The sequence below is a fragment of the Chiloscyllium punctatum genome, chromosome 14 (assembly GCF_047496795.1).
Source record: "Chiloscyllium punctatum isolate Juve2018m chromosome 14, sChiPun1.3, whole genome shotgun sequence".
NCBI classification, from domain to species: domain Eukaryota; kingdom Metazoa; phylum Chordata; class Chondrichthyes; order Orectolobiformes; family Hemiscylliidae; genus Chiloscyllium; species Chiloscyllium punctatum.
The window spans coordinates 1090449-1109994 of record NC_092752.1 but is presented as its reverse complement, the minus strand read 5'-3'; the positions used below and the strand labels follow the sequence as shown (position 1 = coordinate 1109994).

Genomic DNA, 19546 nt, shown 5'->3' with positions numbered 1-19546 from the left:
GGGTAGGAGTTCAGCAGCAAGTAACTGACCTTTTGCCTCCCCAAAGCCTTTTCCCAAGACACAATCAGGAGTGTGATGGAATACTCCCCACTTGCCAGGATGGGTGCAGCTCAACAACACTCAAGAAGCTTGACACCATCCAGGACAAAGCAGCCCATTTGATTGGCACAAACGTTCACAAACATTCACTCCCTTCACCTCTGACGGTCAGTAGCAGCAGTGAGTACCATCAACAATTTCTGCACAGCAGAAATTCACCAAATATCCTCAGGCAGCACCTTCCAAACCAATGACCACTTCCATCTAGAAGGACAAAGGACAAAGCAGGGACATGGGAACACCATCCCCTGCAAGTTCCCATCCAAGCCACTCACCATCCAGCCATTCACTGTCGCTGGGTCCAAATTCCTTAAACTCTTTCCTTAATAGCATTTTGTGTCTACCAACACCAAATGGACTGCAGTGGTTCAAGAAGACAGCTCACAAATACCTTCTCAAGGGAAATGGGAGATGGGCAAGAATGACTGACCCAGCCAGCGACATCCATGTCCCATGAAAGAATTTTAAGGTAGTGCTGATGGAGTGATGCACTGTCAGAAGATCACTGCTAAGGGAACATTATGCTGTCAGGTCAGTACTGAGGTAGCACTGCATCAGCAGATCAGTGCTAAGTGAATGCTACAGTATCAGAAGTGCAATATATATGGATGCAATACCAATTCAAGACCCTTCAGGCTTCCCTCTCAAACTGTTGTAAAAAATCCCTATTTTGAGAAAGTCCAAGGCGGTATATCCCAGTATTAATGCTTATCTCTCAGCTGCTATCCAGAACAGAATAGGTGGTGTTTAGATTAGATTAGATTAGATTAGATTACTTACAGTGTGGAAACAGGCCCTTCGGCCCAACAAGTCCACACCGCCCCGCCAAAGCGCAACCCACCCATACCCCTACATCTTCCCCTTACCTAACACTACGGGCAATTTAGCATGGCCAATTCACCTGACCTGCACATCTTTGGAGTGTGGGAGGAAACCGGAGCACCCGGAGGAAACCCACGCAGACACGGGGAGAATGTGCAAACTCCACACAGAGAGTCGCCTGAGGCGGGAATTGAACCCGGGTCTCCGGCGCTGTGAGGCAGCAGTGCTAACCACTGTGCCACCGTGCCGCCCACAATGCATTGTTTAATGCATTGTTATTTGTGGAAACTCAGAGTCAACAAAGTGTGGCATTGGGAAAAACACAGAAAGTCAGGCAGCATCCGAGGAGCAGGAATGTGAATGTTTCAGGCATAAGCCCTTTATCAGGACTGGGACCAAAACGTTGACTCGCCTGTCCTCAAGTACTACCTGACCTGCTGTGCTTGAATTGACTGCCTCATTTTCTATCCTGCAACAGAGATTACATTTCAAAAGAGGGTTGTTAGTTTGGTTGGCTGGTTTCTAATGCAGAGCACTACCGACAGTGTAGGTTTAATTCCTGTGCTTGCTGAGGTTACCATGAAGTCTCTACCCTCTCAATCTTGTTTGATGAATGGTGACCTTCAGGTTAAGCTCATCATCATGTGCCTTTGTAATAAGAGATCAGCCTATTGTCCTCTAGGACTACAGAAACGTTCACTTCACATTTAGAAAATACTTTAAGCTCTTTTTGAAATGTGGTGAGGTCATGGAAGGTGCTTTATAATTGTTAATTTTTTTGATAAATTCAGTATATAACAAATAAAGCAACTCCTGGACTGTGACTTAAACATGCTTCTTAACATTAACTGCAAAGTCAAGATTTTCCTAGCTCAAAGACTCATTGACCAGTGAACACATTGGTGGGAATGTTCATGCTAATTACCATAAGGTGCTTTAATAAATCAAGTGAACTTATTTAAATTATGCAAGAATAGAAGATAGGTCACCAACAAGAACACTTTATTGTACAGTTCAGACATCTAGATATCCTTAATCAGCCTGTTCAGGAGCACCTCTGCAGCAGGTGGGACTTGAACCCAGGCCTTCTGGCTTAGAGGTAGCGACAATGTCACTGCAACACTAGAGCTTCTTGTTCAGAGAGCTAGATATTTTAATGTATAATTTTAAAATATATAATATATTTATGACATATATTAATGACTTGGAGGATGGAAGTGAATATGCTGTGGCCAAATTTGCAGATGACACAAAAATAAGTGGAAAGGCAGATTGCGAGAAGGATGCAAACATTTTACTGAGAAATATTGATAGGTTAAATAAGTGGGCAAAAAGTTGAAAAATGGAGTATGATGTGGGAATATGTGAAGTTTTTAATTTTGGAAAGGAGGACAAAAAAACAGATTATTATTTAAGTAGAACGAAACTGCAAATGGCCTCAACACAAAGGGACTCAGGGGAACTTTTGCACGAAACACAGAAAACTAGCGTAGATGTGCAGCAGGAAGGATAATGGAATGTTGGCTCTTATTTCAAAGGGGTTGGAGTCTAAGAGTCTCACTGTAACTGGGTGGGGTGCTGGTAAGACCACATCTGGAGCACTGAGAGCAGTTTGGTCCCTTATTTAAGGAAAAGACATCATTTCATAAATGGTTTAGACAAGATTCACTAGGATGATCCCTGGTATGGAGAGATTATATTATGAACAAAGATAAAAAAAAGCTTGGGATTCTATTCACTGGAGTTTCAGAAGAATGAGAGGTGACCTCATTGAGACATATTGGATTCTGAAGGGGCTGGATAGGGTCAACACTGAGAGGGTGTTCCCCTCATGGGAGAGTCTAGAACCAGAGAGCATGCTGTCAGAATAAAGGGGTGCCAATTTAAGACTGAGATGAGCTGTAGAGGAATTTCTTCTCTCTGAGGGTTGTGAGATTTTGGAAATACTTGGCACAAAGAGCTGTGGGCAGACTCCTTGTATATATTTAAGACTTAGGCAAAAGTGAGGACTGCAGATGCTGGAGATTAGAGTCAAGAGTGTAGTGCTGGAAAAGCACAGCAGGTCAGGCAGCATCTGAGGAGCAGGAGAGTCGACGTTTCAGGCAAAAGCCAGAAAAGCCCATATATTTGAGACTTGATCAGTCAGTTAATCAAGAGTTATGGAGAAAGGGCAGGAAAGTGGATTTGAAGAATATAGGATCAGCCATGAACATATTGATTGGCAGTGCAGGCCCAAGGGGCCGAATGGCCTATTTCTGTTCCTATGGTCTTATACTGCTGGAGTAGGTGGGACTTGAACCTGGGTCATTTAGCCCAGAGGTATTGACACTGCCATTATACCACAAGAGCCCAAGTTCAGCAATTGGTATTATATTTTCTAATCAACCTGTGCGGAGAATTTGTTACACATCTCTAGAGCTGGTGGGACTTGAACCTATGCCTCCTTATTCAGAGATAGGGATACTACCACTGTGCCACAACAACCTCTAAGTTAAGCAATCTATATACTCTGGGTCCATTATTCACAGGTTGATGTTATTTACTTGAAGGTACAAGCCACTATGAATGGTTCCACAGCCATTGTCTCAGGCTATTTACTTTATGGATATTTCTTCCAGATATGAAAAGCAGTGAACAATCCATGCTCCAGTACTATTGTTACAAAGACACTTTATTTTTAATATTACTTGGAGGATTTAAGTTTTGAAGTATTAAGCGCATGTGCATATGTGTTTAGATTTCTGATCTAGTTGATATTTTGAGAAATAATCATTTGTATTTCTCTATTACTGACAGTATGTTAACCAATTATTGCACTATCAAGTTTCAGAAAATTTGTAGCTCAGGTTTAATTTCTAGATGTAAGTTTGCTTGCTGAGCTGGAAGGTTTGTTTTCAGATGTTTCGTCACCATACTAAGTAACATCATCAGTGAGCCTCCAGTGAAGCACTGGTGGTATGGCCTGCTTTTTATTTATGAGTTTAGGTTTCCTTAGTTTGGTGACGTCATTTCCTGTGGTGATGTCATTTCCTGTGGTGATGTCATTTCCTGTTATTTTTCTTGGGGAGGTTGGTAAATGGGATCCAAATCAATGTGTTTGTTGATAGAGTTCCGGTTGGAATGCCATGCTTCTAAGAATTCTCATGTGTGTCTCTGTTTGGGTTGTCCGAGGATGGATGTGTTGTCCCAGTCAAGGTGGTGTCCTTCCTCATTTTTTGTACAGATACTAGTGAGTGTGGATCATGTCTTTTTGTGGCTAGCTATCTCCCCTACATCAATAACATCTTGGAAATAACGGCCAGGCTACTCGGACCCCTTGGTATCGTGGTAGCCCACAAACCTACCAACACACTAAAACAGAAGCTAATGAACTTGAAAGGCCCTATGCAGACTACATAAAATTAATGTCTTTACAAAATACCATGCAAGAACTGTAACAAACATGACATTGGACAAACAGGCAGAAAACTAGCCACCAGGATATATGAACATCAACTAGCCACAAAAAGACATGGCCCTCTCTCACTACTATCTTTACATACAGATGAGGAAAAACAGCACTTCAACTGGGACAACACGTCCATCCTAGGACAAGCCAAGCAGAGACATGCACAAGAATTCCTAGAAACATGGCATTCCAAGTGGAACTCTATCAACAAACACATTGATTTGGATCTCATTTACCACCCCCTGAGAAAAAGAACAGGAAATGACATAATCACAGGAAATGATGTCACTAACCCAAGGAAACCTAAACTCATAAATAAAATGCAGGCCATACCACCAGTGCTTCACCAGAGGCTCACTGATGATGTTACCTATTGTGTTGATGAAACATCTGAAAACAAACCTTCCAGCTCAGCAAGCAAACTTACATCCAGAATTATTACACTTTATTTTAATTGAACACATTTTGTTTTGATAATAATAAATACAGGAATGGGTTTAAAAAGCCTCAGTGTTTAGATCTTTCTGGTGAAAACGATCCTAGTCTTTTTAACCTTCCCTCACAGTTAATGCCCTCAAGACCAGGCAACACCCTGGTGAACCTTCTCTGCATTCTCTCCAAAGCTTCCACATCCTTTTGGTAGTGTGGTGACCCGCCCAACTGCACACAATGCTCCAAATGTGGCCTAGCAAGGGTCCTATATAGCTGCAAGGAGAAAGTGAGGACTGCAGATGCTGGGGATCAGAGCTTAAAAATATGTTGCTGGAAAAGCGCAGCAGGTCAGGCAGCATCAAAGGAGAAGGAGAATCGACGTTTCGGACATAAGCCTGAAACATCGATTCTCCTTCTCCTTTGATTCTACCTGACCTGCTGCGCTTTTCCAGCAACACATTTTTAAGCTCCTATATAGCTGCAACATGGTTTGCCCACTCTTGTACCCCATGCCCTGGCTGATGAAGGCAAGAATGGCATAAGCCTTCTTAATCACCTTTAGCTCATGTGTTGCCACTTTTAGAGAACTGTGGACCTGCACCCCCAGATCCTGTATGTTAATGTTCCGAAGAGTTCTGCCATTTACAGTATAATTCACACTGACATTTGATCCTTCAAAATGTATCACCTCGTATCTGCCATTTCTGTGCCCACGTCGCCAGTCAATCTATATCCTGTTGTATCCTTTCACAATTGTCGGCACTGTCGGCAACTCCACCAATCTTCGTGTCATCTGCAAACTAATCAGACCACCCACAATATCCTCCAGATCATTTATATAAACTACAAGCAACAGAGGACCTAGGACTGATCCCTGTGGAACACCACTAATTACCGATCTTCATTCTGAAAAACACCCTCCCACTGCTACCCTCTGACTTCCATGACCAAGCCAGTTTTGTGTCCACCTAGCCAACCCACCCTGAATCTCTTGTGGTTTTGTACTAACCTACCATGTAGAACTTTAGTAACCAATTAAGCTGATGAGCAAATGTTTTGGGGATAAAGTATATACAGTGGAGGCAGATCATCAATTAAAACGAGAAAGGGTTTCTCTCTGATACTGAACATTCACCAAATGTTTGTTGTCAAAGTAGATGGCTCTCAGCAGACTTGTCAGGCACTAGGAAGTGTGTCAAGGACAAAAGTTAATTTGCTGCACTCAATTCTAATTTAATATCAGGTTGGTTACCTACCTGCTCTTACTCCTGAGTTAGAGATTGTAAATTCAATCTTCAGTCTGACACTTTACACTCCTGCTACCACAATGGGACAGCAAGTAGGGATATTTTGATTTTCATCTGAAGCAGAAAGCCAAATAATCAGTTTTGAACCTGCACTAAGCCATGCCTATTTTTGGGTGGTCACCTTCTTATATTCATTGAGTCATACAGCATGGAAACAGACCCTTCAGTCCAACTCGTCCCTGCTGACTAGGCATCCCAATATGACTAAGTGCCATTTGCCAGCACTTGGCCATATCTTTGTAAACCCTTCCTATTCATATACCCATCCAGATGCCTTTTAAATGCTGTAATTGTACCCACTTCTACCACCTCCTCTGCAGCTCAGTCCATGCATGCACCGCCCTCTGCATGAAATAAATTGCCCCTCAGGTCCTTTTAAATCTTTTTCCTCTCGATTTAAACTTCTGTCCTCTCGTTTTGGACTCCCCCACCCTAGGAAAAAGACCTTGTCTATTTACCCTATCCATGCCCCTCATGATTTTATAAACCTCTGTAAGGTCAAACTCCATAGAATTTAATCAATTGCAGAGTTTCTAGTAAGAGTTTATAGCAAACCAATGACTGTGATTTGTCACAAAAAGAGAATGCTGGAGAAACAGCAGGTCTGGCAGTGCCTGTGGAGAGAAAAACAATTAACGTTTTGGATCCAATATGACTCTTCTTTGGAATTGCAATCTGTAAACTGGCTGAGATTTTGAACTTGGGAAAATGCCCATTAATTTCAGTGCAGGAATGGAAGTAAGTGAAATTCTAATTTACTGAATAATTTTTAAATCCTGATTCATATTTGACTTCTAGTATCACATATTGTTGCCGTTATTTTACAAAGAGGTTCATTTTTCAGATTCTCCTGCTCCTTGGATGCTGCCTGACCTGCTGCACTTTTCCAGCTCCGATCTCCAGCACCTACCGTCCTCACTTTCTCCTCATTTTTCAGAGGGCCAGTTCTGTGTACATGCTTGTTGTGCTCCACCTAGTGGTGGCATTGGTCTTAAAAACAGTCTTTAGAAAATGACCTTATGGGGGTCCCTGCTTTATGAATGTCCGACTTACAACGCAAACCCATACAGGGATGTAATTTTAAAGACCCAACATATGAACATTTCCTCAGAAGTGGCTACTTTATATTGTCCTATATTATGTTCCGACTTGGAAATCAACTTGCAAATGGACTGCAGAATGGAACCTGGTTGCAACTCGGGGATGTCTGTACAGTCTGTACATGCATTTCGAACATTTCCACCAGCAAACATTGCAGAGTGCATTAAAGTTAGTTACGTATTTTTGAAATGCCCCTCAATTAATCCTGCAAAACGAAAAATATTAACCAGGCATCTCCCTCTCTGCTGAAGGATGATTGTTCAAGAACTCTGAATTCTTCTGCTAGATTTTGATGTCCATTATCATAGAATCACAGAATTCGTACAGCACTGAAGGGCATCATTCTGCCTGTGTTTGTTCCAGCTTTACCTCGTGTCATGGTAAATGGCTTCAACTGGAGGGAGTGGAGTTTGAAACAACACAACCCTGATCCATTAATGAATATATAACTGTACATGTGTTCTCACTTCTCCTCCTCAAACCACTTCTTCCTCTCTTCCTGTACCAGCCTCACCATCAGATAATACCAAAGACCAGTTACAGTTAGTGTGAGCTGAAGCATTCAGTGGAATCCTCACTGCAATATCTGGGATGGACTTGGAGTAATGTACTTTCAGCCTCCTGACCTTTGTCTTCAACTTTCACTGGTTACTCACTGGCCCATTATAAATACACACACACTTTTTACATTTTACCTGTTACATGGCACATCTGTGACATAACTGTTACAAACTTCATTTGTTTCATTCTGCACCTGTTCCACAGCCAACATCACACACTTGCCTGCTGTACATTGTACTAATACACACTTCTCTTATTATGATGCCCATGAGGTGTTCAACTTGTTGTCAATCCACTGTCAGTTTTTTGCAGTTTGACTGACATTAAAACCACGCACAGTGTGCCACTGCCATTAAATATGAGTCAAATCTGTCCATTATCACCCTATCTTGAGGCTGTATCAATAATCTCTTTATTGTGTTGTATAAAAGTAGGGATAGAATGCTTGGTGCAGATTTCTGATGAAATGCTGCTACTGTTTCTATTGCAGTCAGAATCCACACTGAACTCAGTAGGAACTACTCAGAACCTACAACCTCCCAGCACCCAGATCCTCTCAGCACCCAGACCCTCCAGCACCCAGACCCTCCAGCACCCAGACCCTCCAGCACCCAGACCCTCCAGCACCCAGACCCTCCAGCACCCAGACTCTCTCAGCACCCAGACCCTCCAGCACCCAGACCCTCCAGCACCCAGACCCTCCAGCACCCAGACTCTCTCAGCACCCAGACCCTCCAGCACCCAGACTCTCCAGCACCCAGACCCTCTCAGCACCCAGACCCTCCAGCACCCAGACCCTCCAGCACCCAGACTCTCTCAGCACCCAGACCCTCCAGCACCCAGACTCTCTCAGCACCCAGACCCTCCCAGCACCCAGACCCTCTCAGCACCCAGACCCTCCAGCACCCAGACCCTCCCAGCACCCAGACCCTCCAGCACCCAGACCCTCCAGCACCCAGACTCTCTCAGCACCCAGACCCTCCCAGCACCCAGACCCTCCCAGCACCCAGACCCTCCCAGCACCCAGACCCTCCAGCACCCAGACCCTCCAGCACCCACACCCTCTCAGCACCCAGACCCTCTCAGCACACCAGAACTGCTCAGCACCCAGAACCCCGCAGCACCCAGAACCACTCAGCACCCAGACCCACTCAGCACCCAGAACCACTCAGCACCCAGACCCACTCAGCACCCTGAACCTCCCTGCACCCAGTACCACTCAGCACCCAGAAGCTCCCAGCACCCAGAACCACTCAGCACCCAGAGACACTCAGCACTTAGAACCACTCAGCGGCACGGTGGCACAGTGGTTAGCACTGCTGCCTCACAGCGCCAGAGACCTGGGTTCAATTCCCGCCTCAGGTGACTCTCTCTGTGGAGTTTGCACATTCTCTCCGTGTCTGCGTGGGTTTCCTCCAGGTGCTCCGGTTTCCTCCCACAGTCCAAAAATGTACAGGTCAGGTGAATTGACCATAATAAATTGCCCGTAGTGTTAGGTGAAGGGGTAAATGTAGGAGAATGGGTTACGCTTCGGCGGGTCGGTGTGGACTTGTTGGGCCGAAGGGCCTGTTTCCACACTGTAAGTAATCTAATCTAATCTCTCAGCACCCGGCACATCTCAGCACCTAGAATATGGAGCTGTTGGCAGATCCAAATGAATGATATTGGGATAGTGTAGGGGGACAAGCCGAGAATAGTTCGTAGGTTGACGCAATATCGAGGGCCGAAGGGCCTGTTCTGTGCTTTATTGTTCTATGTTCTATGTTCTATGTCTTCAAGTATAAAGGAAAATAGGTCCTTCTGAGATGATGACTTGAAGATGGTATGTATGGAATGATCTATTGTGGGAGAACTGAGTGAAATTTACAATAATTCAACAGTCAATGTGGTGGAGCTGTGCTAATGATTGTTCAGGCTGGGTCTGAGGATAAATGGAGATCAATCTGACAGAAATACCTGCAAAATAATTCTGTAATGGTTTAAGTGCTACCAATTGGACAAAGATGGATTTTTTTCAATGCTCTTTGCTGGTCATCAGTACGGTTTGAATTAATTATTCATCCTTTCACATATGGAGGAATTCCAAATATTAGGCTTTTCCCAGCTGGACAGTTGGTTGGACATTTTCTTCAGAGAGAATCACATGTCTTACACAGTAAACAAAATCTCTGCTGATTTGATGTTGTTTCTATCTGAAGCATGGAGTGCTTCAAACAAACACAAAAGAAACCAAGGAAACTGTGTGCTAACAAATGAGACTGACCAGTATCATCCTGGATTAGATTTAATGAATGAAATGCCTGCCTCACATGGGTCAATCGCTATTACTTAATCAGTACATAGAACATAGACCATTACAGCACAGTACAGGCCCTTCGGCCCTCAATGTTGCACTGACCTGAGAAACCAATCTGAAGCCCATCTAACCCACACGAAATACTCCAACTGCTCTTTGTTCATTCCCTCCGTTGGGCTCCAAACCAGTAAATTTCTCATCAGGAATGCAGGTGTGTCTTTATCCTCGATTGCTTCTCATTATTGAAGGCACATATTCCAAGAAAGAGAAAATTGCTAACTGTTATTCAGGATGGAACACCTGTGACACAGTGGCAGTGTCCCTGCATCAGGTCCCACTTATTCCAGAGTTGTCAGAAACTTGTTTAAATGATTGAATAAGATAATTATGTCTCATGTTGGTCATCAGCGCATATTTTACATAAGGAGAGGAAACATTGAATTGCTCCATTGCATCATCTAACAATATTGTCCTTGTGTTGCCATCACAGGAATGTTGGATTTGTCAATAACTCCTTTTTCCAAATCATTGTCTGCTTGTACCTTGGTGTCTCAGAAATTGAAGGTGCCAGTATACTGTCTGCATACATCCAGCTATATCTGCGCCACTGTGTCACTCCTTACACTATGTTTTATTACACCTGAAACTTATTTTCACACCTTCTAGGATACATCAAGCAAAATAAATCAATTGGAGTAATTCCCTGCTCTGCTCTTTGCCAAGTGCTTTGTTCACAGGGCCCTGATCTTAGAAAATCGAGACAATCCTTCAATTTCTATCACTGTTAGATCAAAAAAAGTCTCAAGATTTCTGTCCAATATGAAGACAGCTGGCCTACTGCAGCCCATCAATGAGTATCTGTAGGTATTGCCATCACAACAGACCTTTCTGGACTTAAACATTTTGTCTGTATTCAGAAATTCCCAATGTAGCACTAAAGTCTTGCTGTTATGTGAGTTACCTTTTGCATTTTGTTAAGCTGTTAAAGGTTATGTTCTATCATATAAACACTACATCTGAGAATCGAGCTGCTCAACTAGAAAAAGTAGTCATGAATATTCTTATTAGTTTTGTTAATTGTTGGAATGTGAGCATCATAAGCAAAGCCAATATTTATTGCCCATTCCTAATTGCCCCATGGGAAAGTAACTGGTGACCCACTTTCTAAACTGCTGCAATCCAAATGACCCAGTCATGAAGGAACCTGTATTATAGTTCCAGGTCCGGATGGCATGTGATTGAAGGGAACCTCTGAGGTAAAGGCATTCCCATGAACCTGCTGCCCTTGTTCTTCTGGGTGGTAGTTCTCAATGTTTTGAAGTTGCTGTTGAAGAAATGTTGTGAGCTACTGCATCCTGTAGATGGTACACACTGCAGCCATTGTGCATCAGGAGTGGATTAAGAGAGGGGATTAATGAGCAATTTATTTATAAAAAAGGCCACTCAGCCCCTCAAACCTACCCTACTATTCAATCCTCTAACTCAATGGTGTATTCCCGCTTTCTCCCCATACCCCTTGAGGCCTTTAAAATCTATACCGGTGTCTGTCTCTTTTTTGAATATACTGAGTGGTCTCTGCAGCCTTCTGTTGTAGAGGAATCCTCAGTTTCACTACCCTTCCAACCCAGAAAAGTTTCCTCATCTCAGTCCCAAATGGTCTATTCCGTATGCTGAGTTTACAACCTCTGGCTCTCGACTCCCCAACTGGGGAAAACATCGTCCCTGTTTTTAATCTGTTCAGCCCTATTAGAATTTTATTCATTTAATCAGATTCCCTGCCATCCTTCTAAACTCTAGTGTATACGGACCCAGTCAAATCAAATTCTCTTCATAGGACAGTCCTGCCATCCCGAGTATTAGCCCAGTGAAGTTCTATTGCACATTCTCTTGGTAATTCTCAGATTGAGAGACTGACACTGCATACATTACCTCAGGGATGGACTCACCAAGTCCCTTATAACTGCATTAACATTAAACAAGGTGCAGTGGGATATTGGTGAGTAAAGCCTTTTTGACTGCACCAATATGTCCTGTCAATAATTGTGGAATTTCCTATGGATTTCTTGAGGGACCAGATGGGCCTGACCTTAATTCTGTGCAAATGGATGTGATTCCAACAAATTAAAATCATGGCCATGGTTTCTGAATAGACAGAGCTGTTGCTTTGCCCAGCACTGAGCTTCGACGATGCTGATTCAAACCAGGTGGTCCATTAGACTAATGGGATAGATTGTCATAACCTGAGCATTACTGACCAGAGAACAGCCCAAATCAGAAATAGTATCCAGTGTGATTCTACAACAGAATACTGTGGATAACACTGCATTAGAATTGAACAGCATGAAAGGAAGCTGTGGAATCCTTGCAGTCAATTTTTTCCATTCTGTGCTTTGTCCTAGAAATGCTTAATACACATGATGTAACTGTATCCTTTGTAAAGTATTTGAGAATAAAGTTTTCTGGTGGATAATCTCCTAACTCTGTTCATTGCATCATCCCACAAATTTAGGAGCAACCAAAGACATGGGAAAAATGTTGGGTGGTGATGAAGAGAAGGATCCAGACGCTGAGAAAAAGGAAGAAGAAAGATTAGAAGCTATTCGACAAGCAGAGGAAGAACGTGCAGGAAAATACGCAAAAATGGAGGCTGAACGGGAAGTAATGCGACAAGGAATCCGTGACAAGGTGAGAAATTGATTTCCTGGTTGAAAAAATATCAATGACCACTCACATAATCACGTGAAACAGTTTGATTATTTGATTTAGTGATGTAGAGGTGGTAAGTTGCTGGTAATTGTTGAATTTATATTCAGGCAACCTTTCAAATTATGGCTGTTATAGTGTAGCAGTGTTGGACCTACCTTTGTACCACCATGCCCGTTTGCTCTAGAAGTTTGTCATAACATATCTGGTTATAATGTCTGTAGAAATACATTAGTAATGTCATGATATGGGTTAGGTAGCTGGACGTGTGATAATCAAGACTCCTCTTTCTTTACAGTCTCAGACTCTCAAGATAGAGATATTTTTAAAAATTCATTCATCAATTGCCTGTGACACATAACAATTCAGAGAAATTGACACTCTGCAAGTTTATTCATTTTGTTTTGTTTTGCATGTTACTTTCTGTCCCTTCACCTTGATGTTGATTTACTCAATATACCAACTGTTGTGGTGCTGGTGAATACATAGAAGTGTTTGCTTGTGGATGTGGTGTCAATCAAGTGGCTGCTTTCTCCTGGATGTCAAGTCCTTGAGTGTTGTTGCAACTGCACATATCAAAGCAATTGGTGATTATTCTATCACACTCCTGACTTGTGCCTTGCAGATGCCTCATGTCAGGCTAACATTGGATAATGCCCAAGTCTTGTTGCAGTTGAACATGGATTGCTTCAGTATCTGAGGAGTTGCAAATGTTGCTGAACATTGCACAATCATTGGTGAACGTACTCATTTCTGACCTTATGATGGAAGGTCATTGAAACAGCTGAAGCTGGTTGGGCTGAGAACACTACCCTGAGGAACTCGTGCAGAAAAGTCTGGAACTGAGATTACTGACCTCATACAACCGCAACAATCCTTCTTTGTGACAGGTATGCCTCCAACCAGCAGAGAATTTTCCCCCAGTTTCTTGGTGCCACATCCATCAAATGTGACCTTGATGTCATGGGCTACCACTCTCCCGACTGGAACTCAGCTCCTTTGTTTATGTTTGACCCAAGGCTGTTTTGAGGTCAGGATTTGAGTGGCCCTGGGGGAACCCAAACTGAGCATCACTGAGCAGGTGCTGCTTGATAACACCTTCCATCACTTTACTGATGATTGACAGTAGACTAATGGGGTGGTAATTAGTTGATTAGATTACTTATAGTGTGGAAACAGGCCCTTCAGCCTAACAAATCCACACCAACCCTCCAAAGAGCAACCCACCCAGACCCATTCCCCTACATTTACCTCTTCACCTAACACAATGGCCAATTCATCTAACCTGCACATTTTTGGACTGTGAGAGGAAACCAGAGCAAACCCACTCAGACGCAGGGAGAATGTACAAACTCCACACAGACAGTTGTCTGAGGCAGGAATTGAACCCGGGTCTCTGGCGCTGTGAGGCAGTAGTGCTAACCACTGTGCCACCGTGCCACACATTGGATTTGTCCTGCTTTTTGTGTACAGGACATTCCTGGGCAATTTTCCACATTGTCGGGTAGATGCCAGTATTGGACCTGTACTGGAGCAGCTTGGCTAAGAGAGCACAAGTTCTGGAGCACAAGTCTTCTGTACTGCTACGAGAATATTTCTATTGCACTTTGATGTTTAGACTGTTGTGTAATTTTCTTGAAAATACATTTCTCTATATTCTTCCCATTTGCTGGAGTTCTATAGATATCGTTGACGTTCCTGCTCCTCTGATGCTGTCTGACTTGCTATGCTTCTCCAGCTTCACTTCTATTGACACTATATATACCATGTTTGTCACACAGTGAGAATTATCATTACACACTTCAAATACTTTAGTTCAAGCCAAATCAATTCTGTCCTTGAACCTTCTAAAACATCTTCTTTCTCATTTACCAAAAAGCCCTCCTACTTTATTTCCTTTGCTATCTTTTATGGACACCTTGTAACCAGGAATATACTCTTCCTTAAAACTGGTCTCCGTTATTGCCACATCATTATAATCCTACAAGGCAACTTGTGCTTGTAACTCCCCCATGTTATTAATTATACTGTATGTATTCACGTTTGTACATATAATGTAACTCTGATTTAGAATTCATTACCTTCTCCCCTTACTTTGATTCTGCCCTTTAACTTACTATTCTCTATTTTCTGCCCCTCTCTGCATATTGTCATTGTCGGATTACTTTCCAATATTTTCTTCCAGTTCTTACATTTGTGCTGAGTTACACTCCCCAACAGCTCAAGCAAAATCCTCTCTGAGGAATTCCAGTGCAGTTCTGTTGAGATGTAGTTTATGCGGTGTGTACAGGTGCCATAGGAACAGACATGCTGGGAGCAGAAGGCCATTCAACCCTTGAGCCTGATCTTCCACTCAGTATGATCATCCATGTCAGTACTCTGTTTCTGCTTTCTCTCCATACCCTTTGATCCTTTTATAAGCCTTTTCTCAGACAATGTTTTGGCCTCAATTGTTTTCCTTTGGCAGAAAATCCCACAGGCATATCACTTTCTGGGTGAAGAAATTCCTCCACATTACAGTTCTAAATCCTGAATTGTTTTAGTCTGTGACATCTCCCCCTGAGTCAGTCCAAGTTTTCCAGGAATTTAAAGCCCTTCTTCCTGCATCATCTTCCTTCCTATTTCTGTACTCATTTGCATATGGTACTGAGATAATCCAGAGATAACTATTTCAGAACAGCTGGTTGGTGTATTTCTGCCTAGCTCCCTAGACTTCCATCACAGGACATTCAACAGCCTTTGATTCCTTTGATTAGCTCCCTCTTCCTGCTCTGGGCCACGATGCCATCACTGCTGCTGAAGCTGCCTCCTGCCCAATGTCCTCCTGCTGCCTCTGGAACATGCCCAGGCAGGACCCTCTCACACCCCGGGAGACAGCCACGTTAGCAGAGAGACTGTCATGGCGGCAGAGGGACTGTCACACCAGCTGAAAGACCATGCTGTGCTACTGAGAACCATGGACAAGAGAACGCCACGGGCCAGGCCAAGAGGACACCTCGCCAGGTCCACGATCTACATTTCTGAAACTTGTTATGATCCCAACTAACATTATTACTGGAACAGTTAGATTGCTGACTGAAATCTGGCTTGACAGATCTTTTTTTTTAATTTAACAAGGTAGTTATTTTCTGAAATACAAGCACACAATGCTACAGATTTAGTTTAACTGTAAAACACAAGTTTAGTAGCACAAAAGAAATGAAGGTAAAATAGAATAACCCAAACTATCTACATATACATAATTTGAAAGAATTAAAGACACATGGCAAAATACAATCCCATCCATCTCAACACCATCACATTACAGTATGCAAATACCAGGCAGAATTCCCTTCTCGATCACATCTATAAGTTTGACATAGCTATTTTGTTCATTTCCACAACTGACTTTACAATTCCTTAGCTTGGAGTAACCCTTTCAGGGGTCTAACCAAACATTTCTGGTCTAGAATTTGCAAACTAAAATCATTACACCAAAGTAAGCTATTTCCTAACTTTTCTGAACTAACTCTTCTTTAAGAATCTCTTTCACACGTTTAACTTCAAGCAGAAACTCTGTGAATTGAAAAGAAGTGATTTCCAAGCTATGGGTTTTTATCCCTAAACAAAAAAAAGTAAATTCCTATTCTTTTAGTTGAAAGCAAATTACTAACCTTCAAACTACTGTCAGGTCCTAAAACGCTCCCAATGCAACAAATCCCCATTACCATCCCAGGACTTCTCTCTCTACATCAGTTTAAGAGATATGGCTCCATGAATACTGACAAGTTAATCATCAAACCCTTTCATACACACAAACCAAACCCACATGCCACTAGCTCAAAAGAAAACCTGTAAAGTAAATGATATTAAAATCACATATCTTCCATTACAACCTCATATGGCTCAGTTTCAAATTTTGTTTGATAATAACAACATTAATTTATATAGCACTTTTAACATAAAACATCTCAAGGTGCTTCACAGGCATATTACTAAACAAATTTAGCAATAAACTACACAAACTGATATAAGAGTGTATAAACAAAAGCATGGTTAAAGAATTAGATTTTAAGGAATGCCTGAAAGGAGAGGTAAGTGACGTCAAGAATGACTGAATGAAATGGTAACAGTGAAGGAGAAAGAAAGAGAAATGCAGCTGACAGGTTTCACTGAGTTGAAACGTGATGCTGATTTCACGAGCTGCCTGGTGAAAAAAATGAACATTGATCTTAAGTAAAATAAAAGAAATTAAATTGTTAATTCTATTGTATATTATACTGAACTTTCTCTCGCTACCTATCAGCTTTCTCTTATTATACCTTCCACCTCTGTAAAGCCACCTTTAGATAACATTCACATTTCCAGAAGTGGTGCTAAGTTGTTGATAATGACCCATTCAAGTCCTGGAGAACATTCAATAAATGGCTGATTATCGAATGATAATAGCTCTACAGAGACAGAATTCAAAGTACATTTAAGCAGCATCACATTAGATAAGGGAGAAATGGATGTTTCTTTTAATGATATCCATTAATTCTTATTCTTAACCAGGTCAATAAATATTTATTTTTGTATTTCTATGGTGCGAAATAATGTCAATACTTCCCAATGGTAAAAAGAAAGTGCTCATGCATTTGAAATCTTTTCTTGTTAGATAGAACGTGTGGCTGTTCAATGATTTGTGATAGTCATAATCTCTGATCCTTGCATGTAATATAAAACAAAACTGTCACAACATTTTCAAGAGGTTTATGTAAAATGTTCCGTCAAGATTAAAGATTCAGTTACTCCGCCCAATCTTCTTGGTGCCCAGATCATCCATGACCAGACATATGACTGAGCTGGCTGTAGGTATTTGTGAAAATCCTGGCACACAAACCTACAGTGGGCTATTCCCTGACCTGGAAGCCTCCCTATAGAGATGAGAGAGAGAGAGAGAGAAATCAAGGGTATGAATGGGTAATTGTCTACGAAAGGTTAGGCAAATTAAAAGATAGTTCAACTCCTAAGTAACTCCATACTGACCTCATGACTACCCCATACAGACCCAAAGTGACAACCCCCTTTCATTCCCTAAGACAATCCAACTACCCATGGACCAGCCACTGACCATCCACACACCACCCCCAGAACACAAGTCACTATTCCCTAGTTCTGGCCTCACTATCCTAAACCCACCCATTGCCTCCTGACCAGCTGACAATCACTCTTGCCCCAAAGCCAACCAACCTCCCTAGTACACTCAATTGCTCCCCCACCTATTAAAAAACTGGATCTGTAAAAATTTCACATGACCATTCAGGCCTTAAAATGGCCGTGTCTCCACACATCCCCCAAAACCTCCCACCCCTCACCTTGAACCTATGTTCCCTCTGGCTGACCCTTCAACTGAGGGGAACAGCTGCTCCTTATCCACTCTGTTCAGGCCCTTCATAATCTTGTACACCTCAATTAATCACCCCCTCAATTCTCTGCTCCAATGAAAACCCCCAAAACTGTCCAACCTTGCTTTATAACCTACATCCTCCATGCTGGACAGCACCCTGGTGAATCTCCTCTGCACCATCTCCAATTGCAATCACTTTCTTCCTGTAATGTGGTGATCAGAACAGCACACAGTAATGAAATCAGAGATTGCTGAAAAAACTCAGCAGAGCTGGTAGTATCTGTGGCGAGAGTATTGCACACAGTACAATGACTGTGGTCTCACCAAAGATCTGTACAACTCCCTCATGATTTCCCTGATTTTGTAATCTCGATTGATTAAGGCAAGTGTCCCATGAGACTTTATCACCACCGTACTAACTTAAACTTCTACCTTCAAAGATTTATAGACAAACACTTTAAGGTCTTTTTGTTCTACAGCACCTTCTAATATAATGCTGTTCATTGGATACTTCCTTGTGAAATTACTTCTTCCAAAGTGTATCACTTCACACTTTTCAGGGGTAAATTTCCATTGACCACTTATTTGTCCGTTTGACCATTCTATTTATATCTTCTTGTAACCCAAGATACTCAACCTCACTGTTAACCATCGACCACACTTTGTGTAATCTGTAAATGTACTAATCCAAACCCCACACAGTCATCTTTATCATTTATATAAATGGCAAATAATAGGGGGACCCAGCACAGACCTTGTGGTACGTCACTGGACACTGGCTTCCAGTCACTCAATGAGCCTTCTGTCAGCACCCTCTGTATCCTACAACTGAGCTAATGTGGAAACCACTTTCTTAAATTACCTTCTATCCAATGTGCAGTTGCCTTCTTGATAAGTCTGCTATGTGGGACTTCTTAACAAACGCTTTGTTAAAATCCATTTAAACTACATCAAATACACAACCTTCATCTACATGCCTGGCCATCAATTCGAAAAATGCAATCAAATTTGTTCGGTATGACCTCCCTCTGACAAAATCATGTTGACTATCCCAGATCAAGCTTTGCCTCTCCAAGTGGAGAGAGATACTCCCCATCAGAATCTTCTCCAATATTTTCCCTACCCTTGACATGAGACTCTCTGGTCTCGCTCTCTGGCTTATCTCTACAAACTTTCTGAAATGTTGAAACCATATGAGCAGTTGGTCAGTACCCTAGTACCTCCTCTGCGGAGAGAGAAGAACTCAAACTTTGGATCAGTGCCCCTATCTCCCACAGCAGCCTGGACCACAGTTCATTTGGACCTGGATATTTATCCACTTTAAAGCCTTCCACACCTCCAAAACCTTGACCTTCCCTCTGTCAAGTTGCTCGAGCACGCTGTTGTCTCTTCTCCAGGTTGCATGGGTT

General features: G+C 42.4%; 1 protein-coding gene across 3 annotated transcripts in view; it reads left to right on the top strand.

Annotated features, from left to right (window-relative positions):
- LOC140485527 (complexin-1) overlaps window positions 1-19546 on the top strand; it is a 236841-nt gene that overhangs the window by 162027 nt on the left and 55268 nt on the right. For all 3 annotated transcript variants that reach the window (XM_072583709.1, XM_072583710.1, XM_072583711.1), the window contains exon 3: window positions 12576-12751. In XM_072583709.1, the coding sequence (XP_072439810.1) occupies window positions 12576-12751 (176 nt within the window). The remainder of the gene's footprint in view (window positions 1-12575; window positions 12752-19546) is intronic.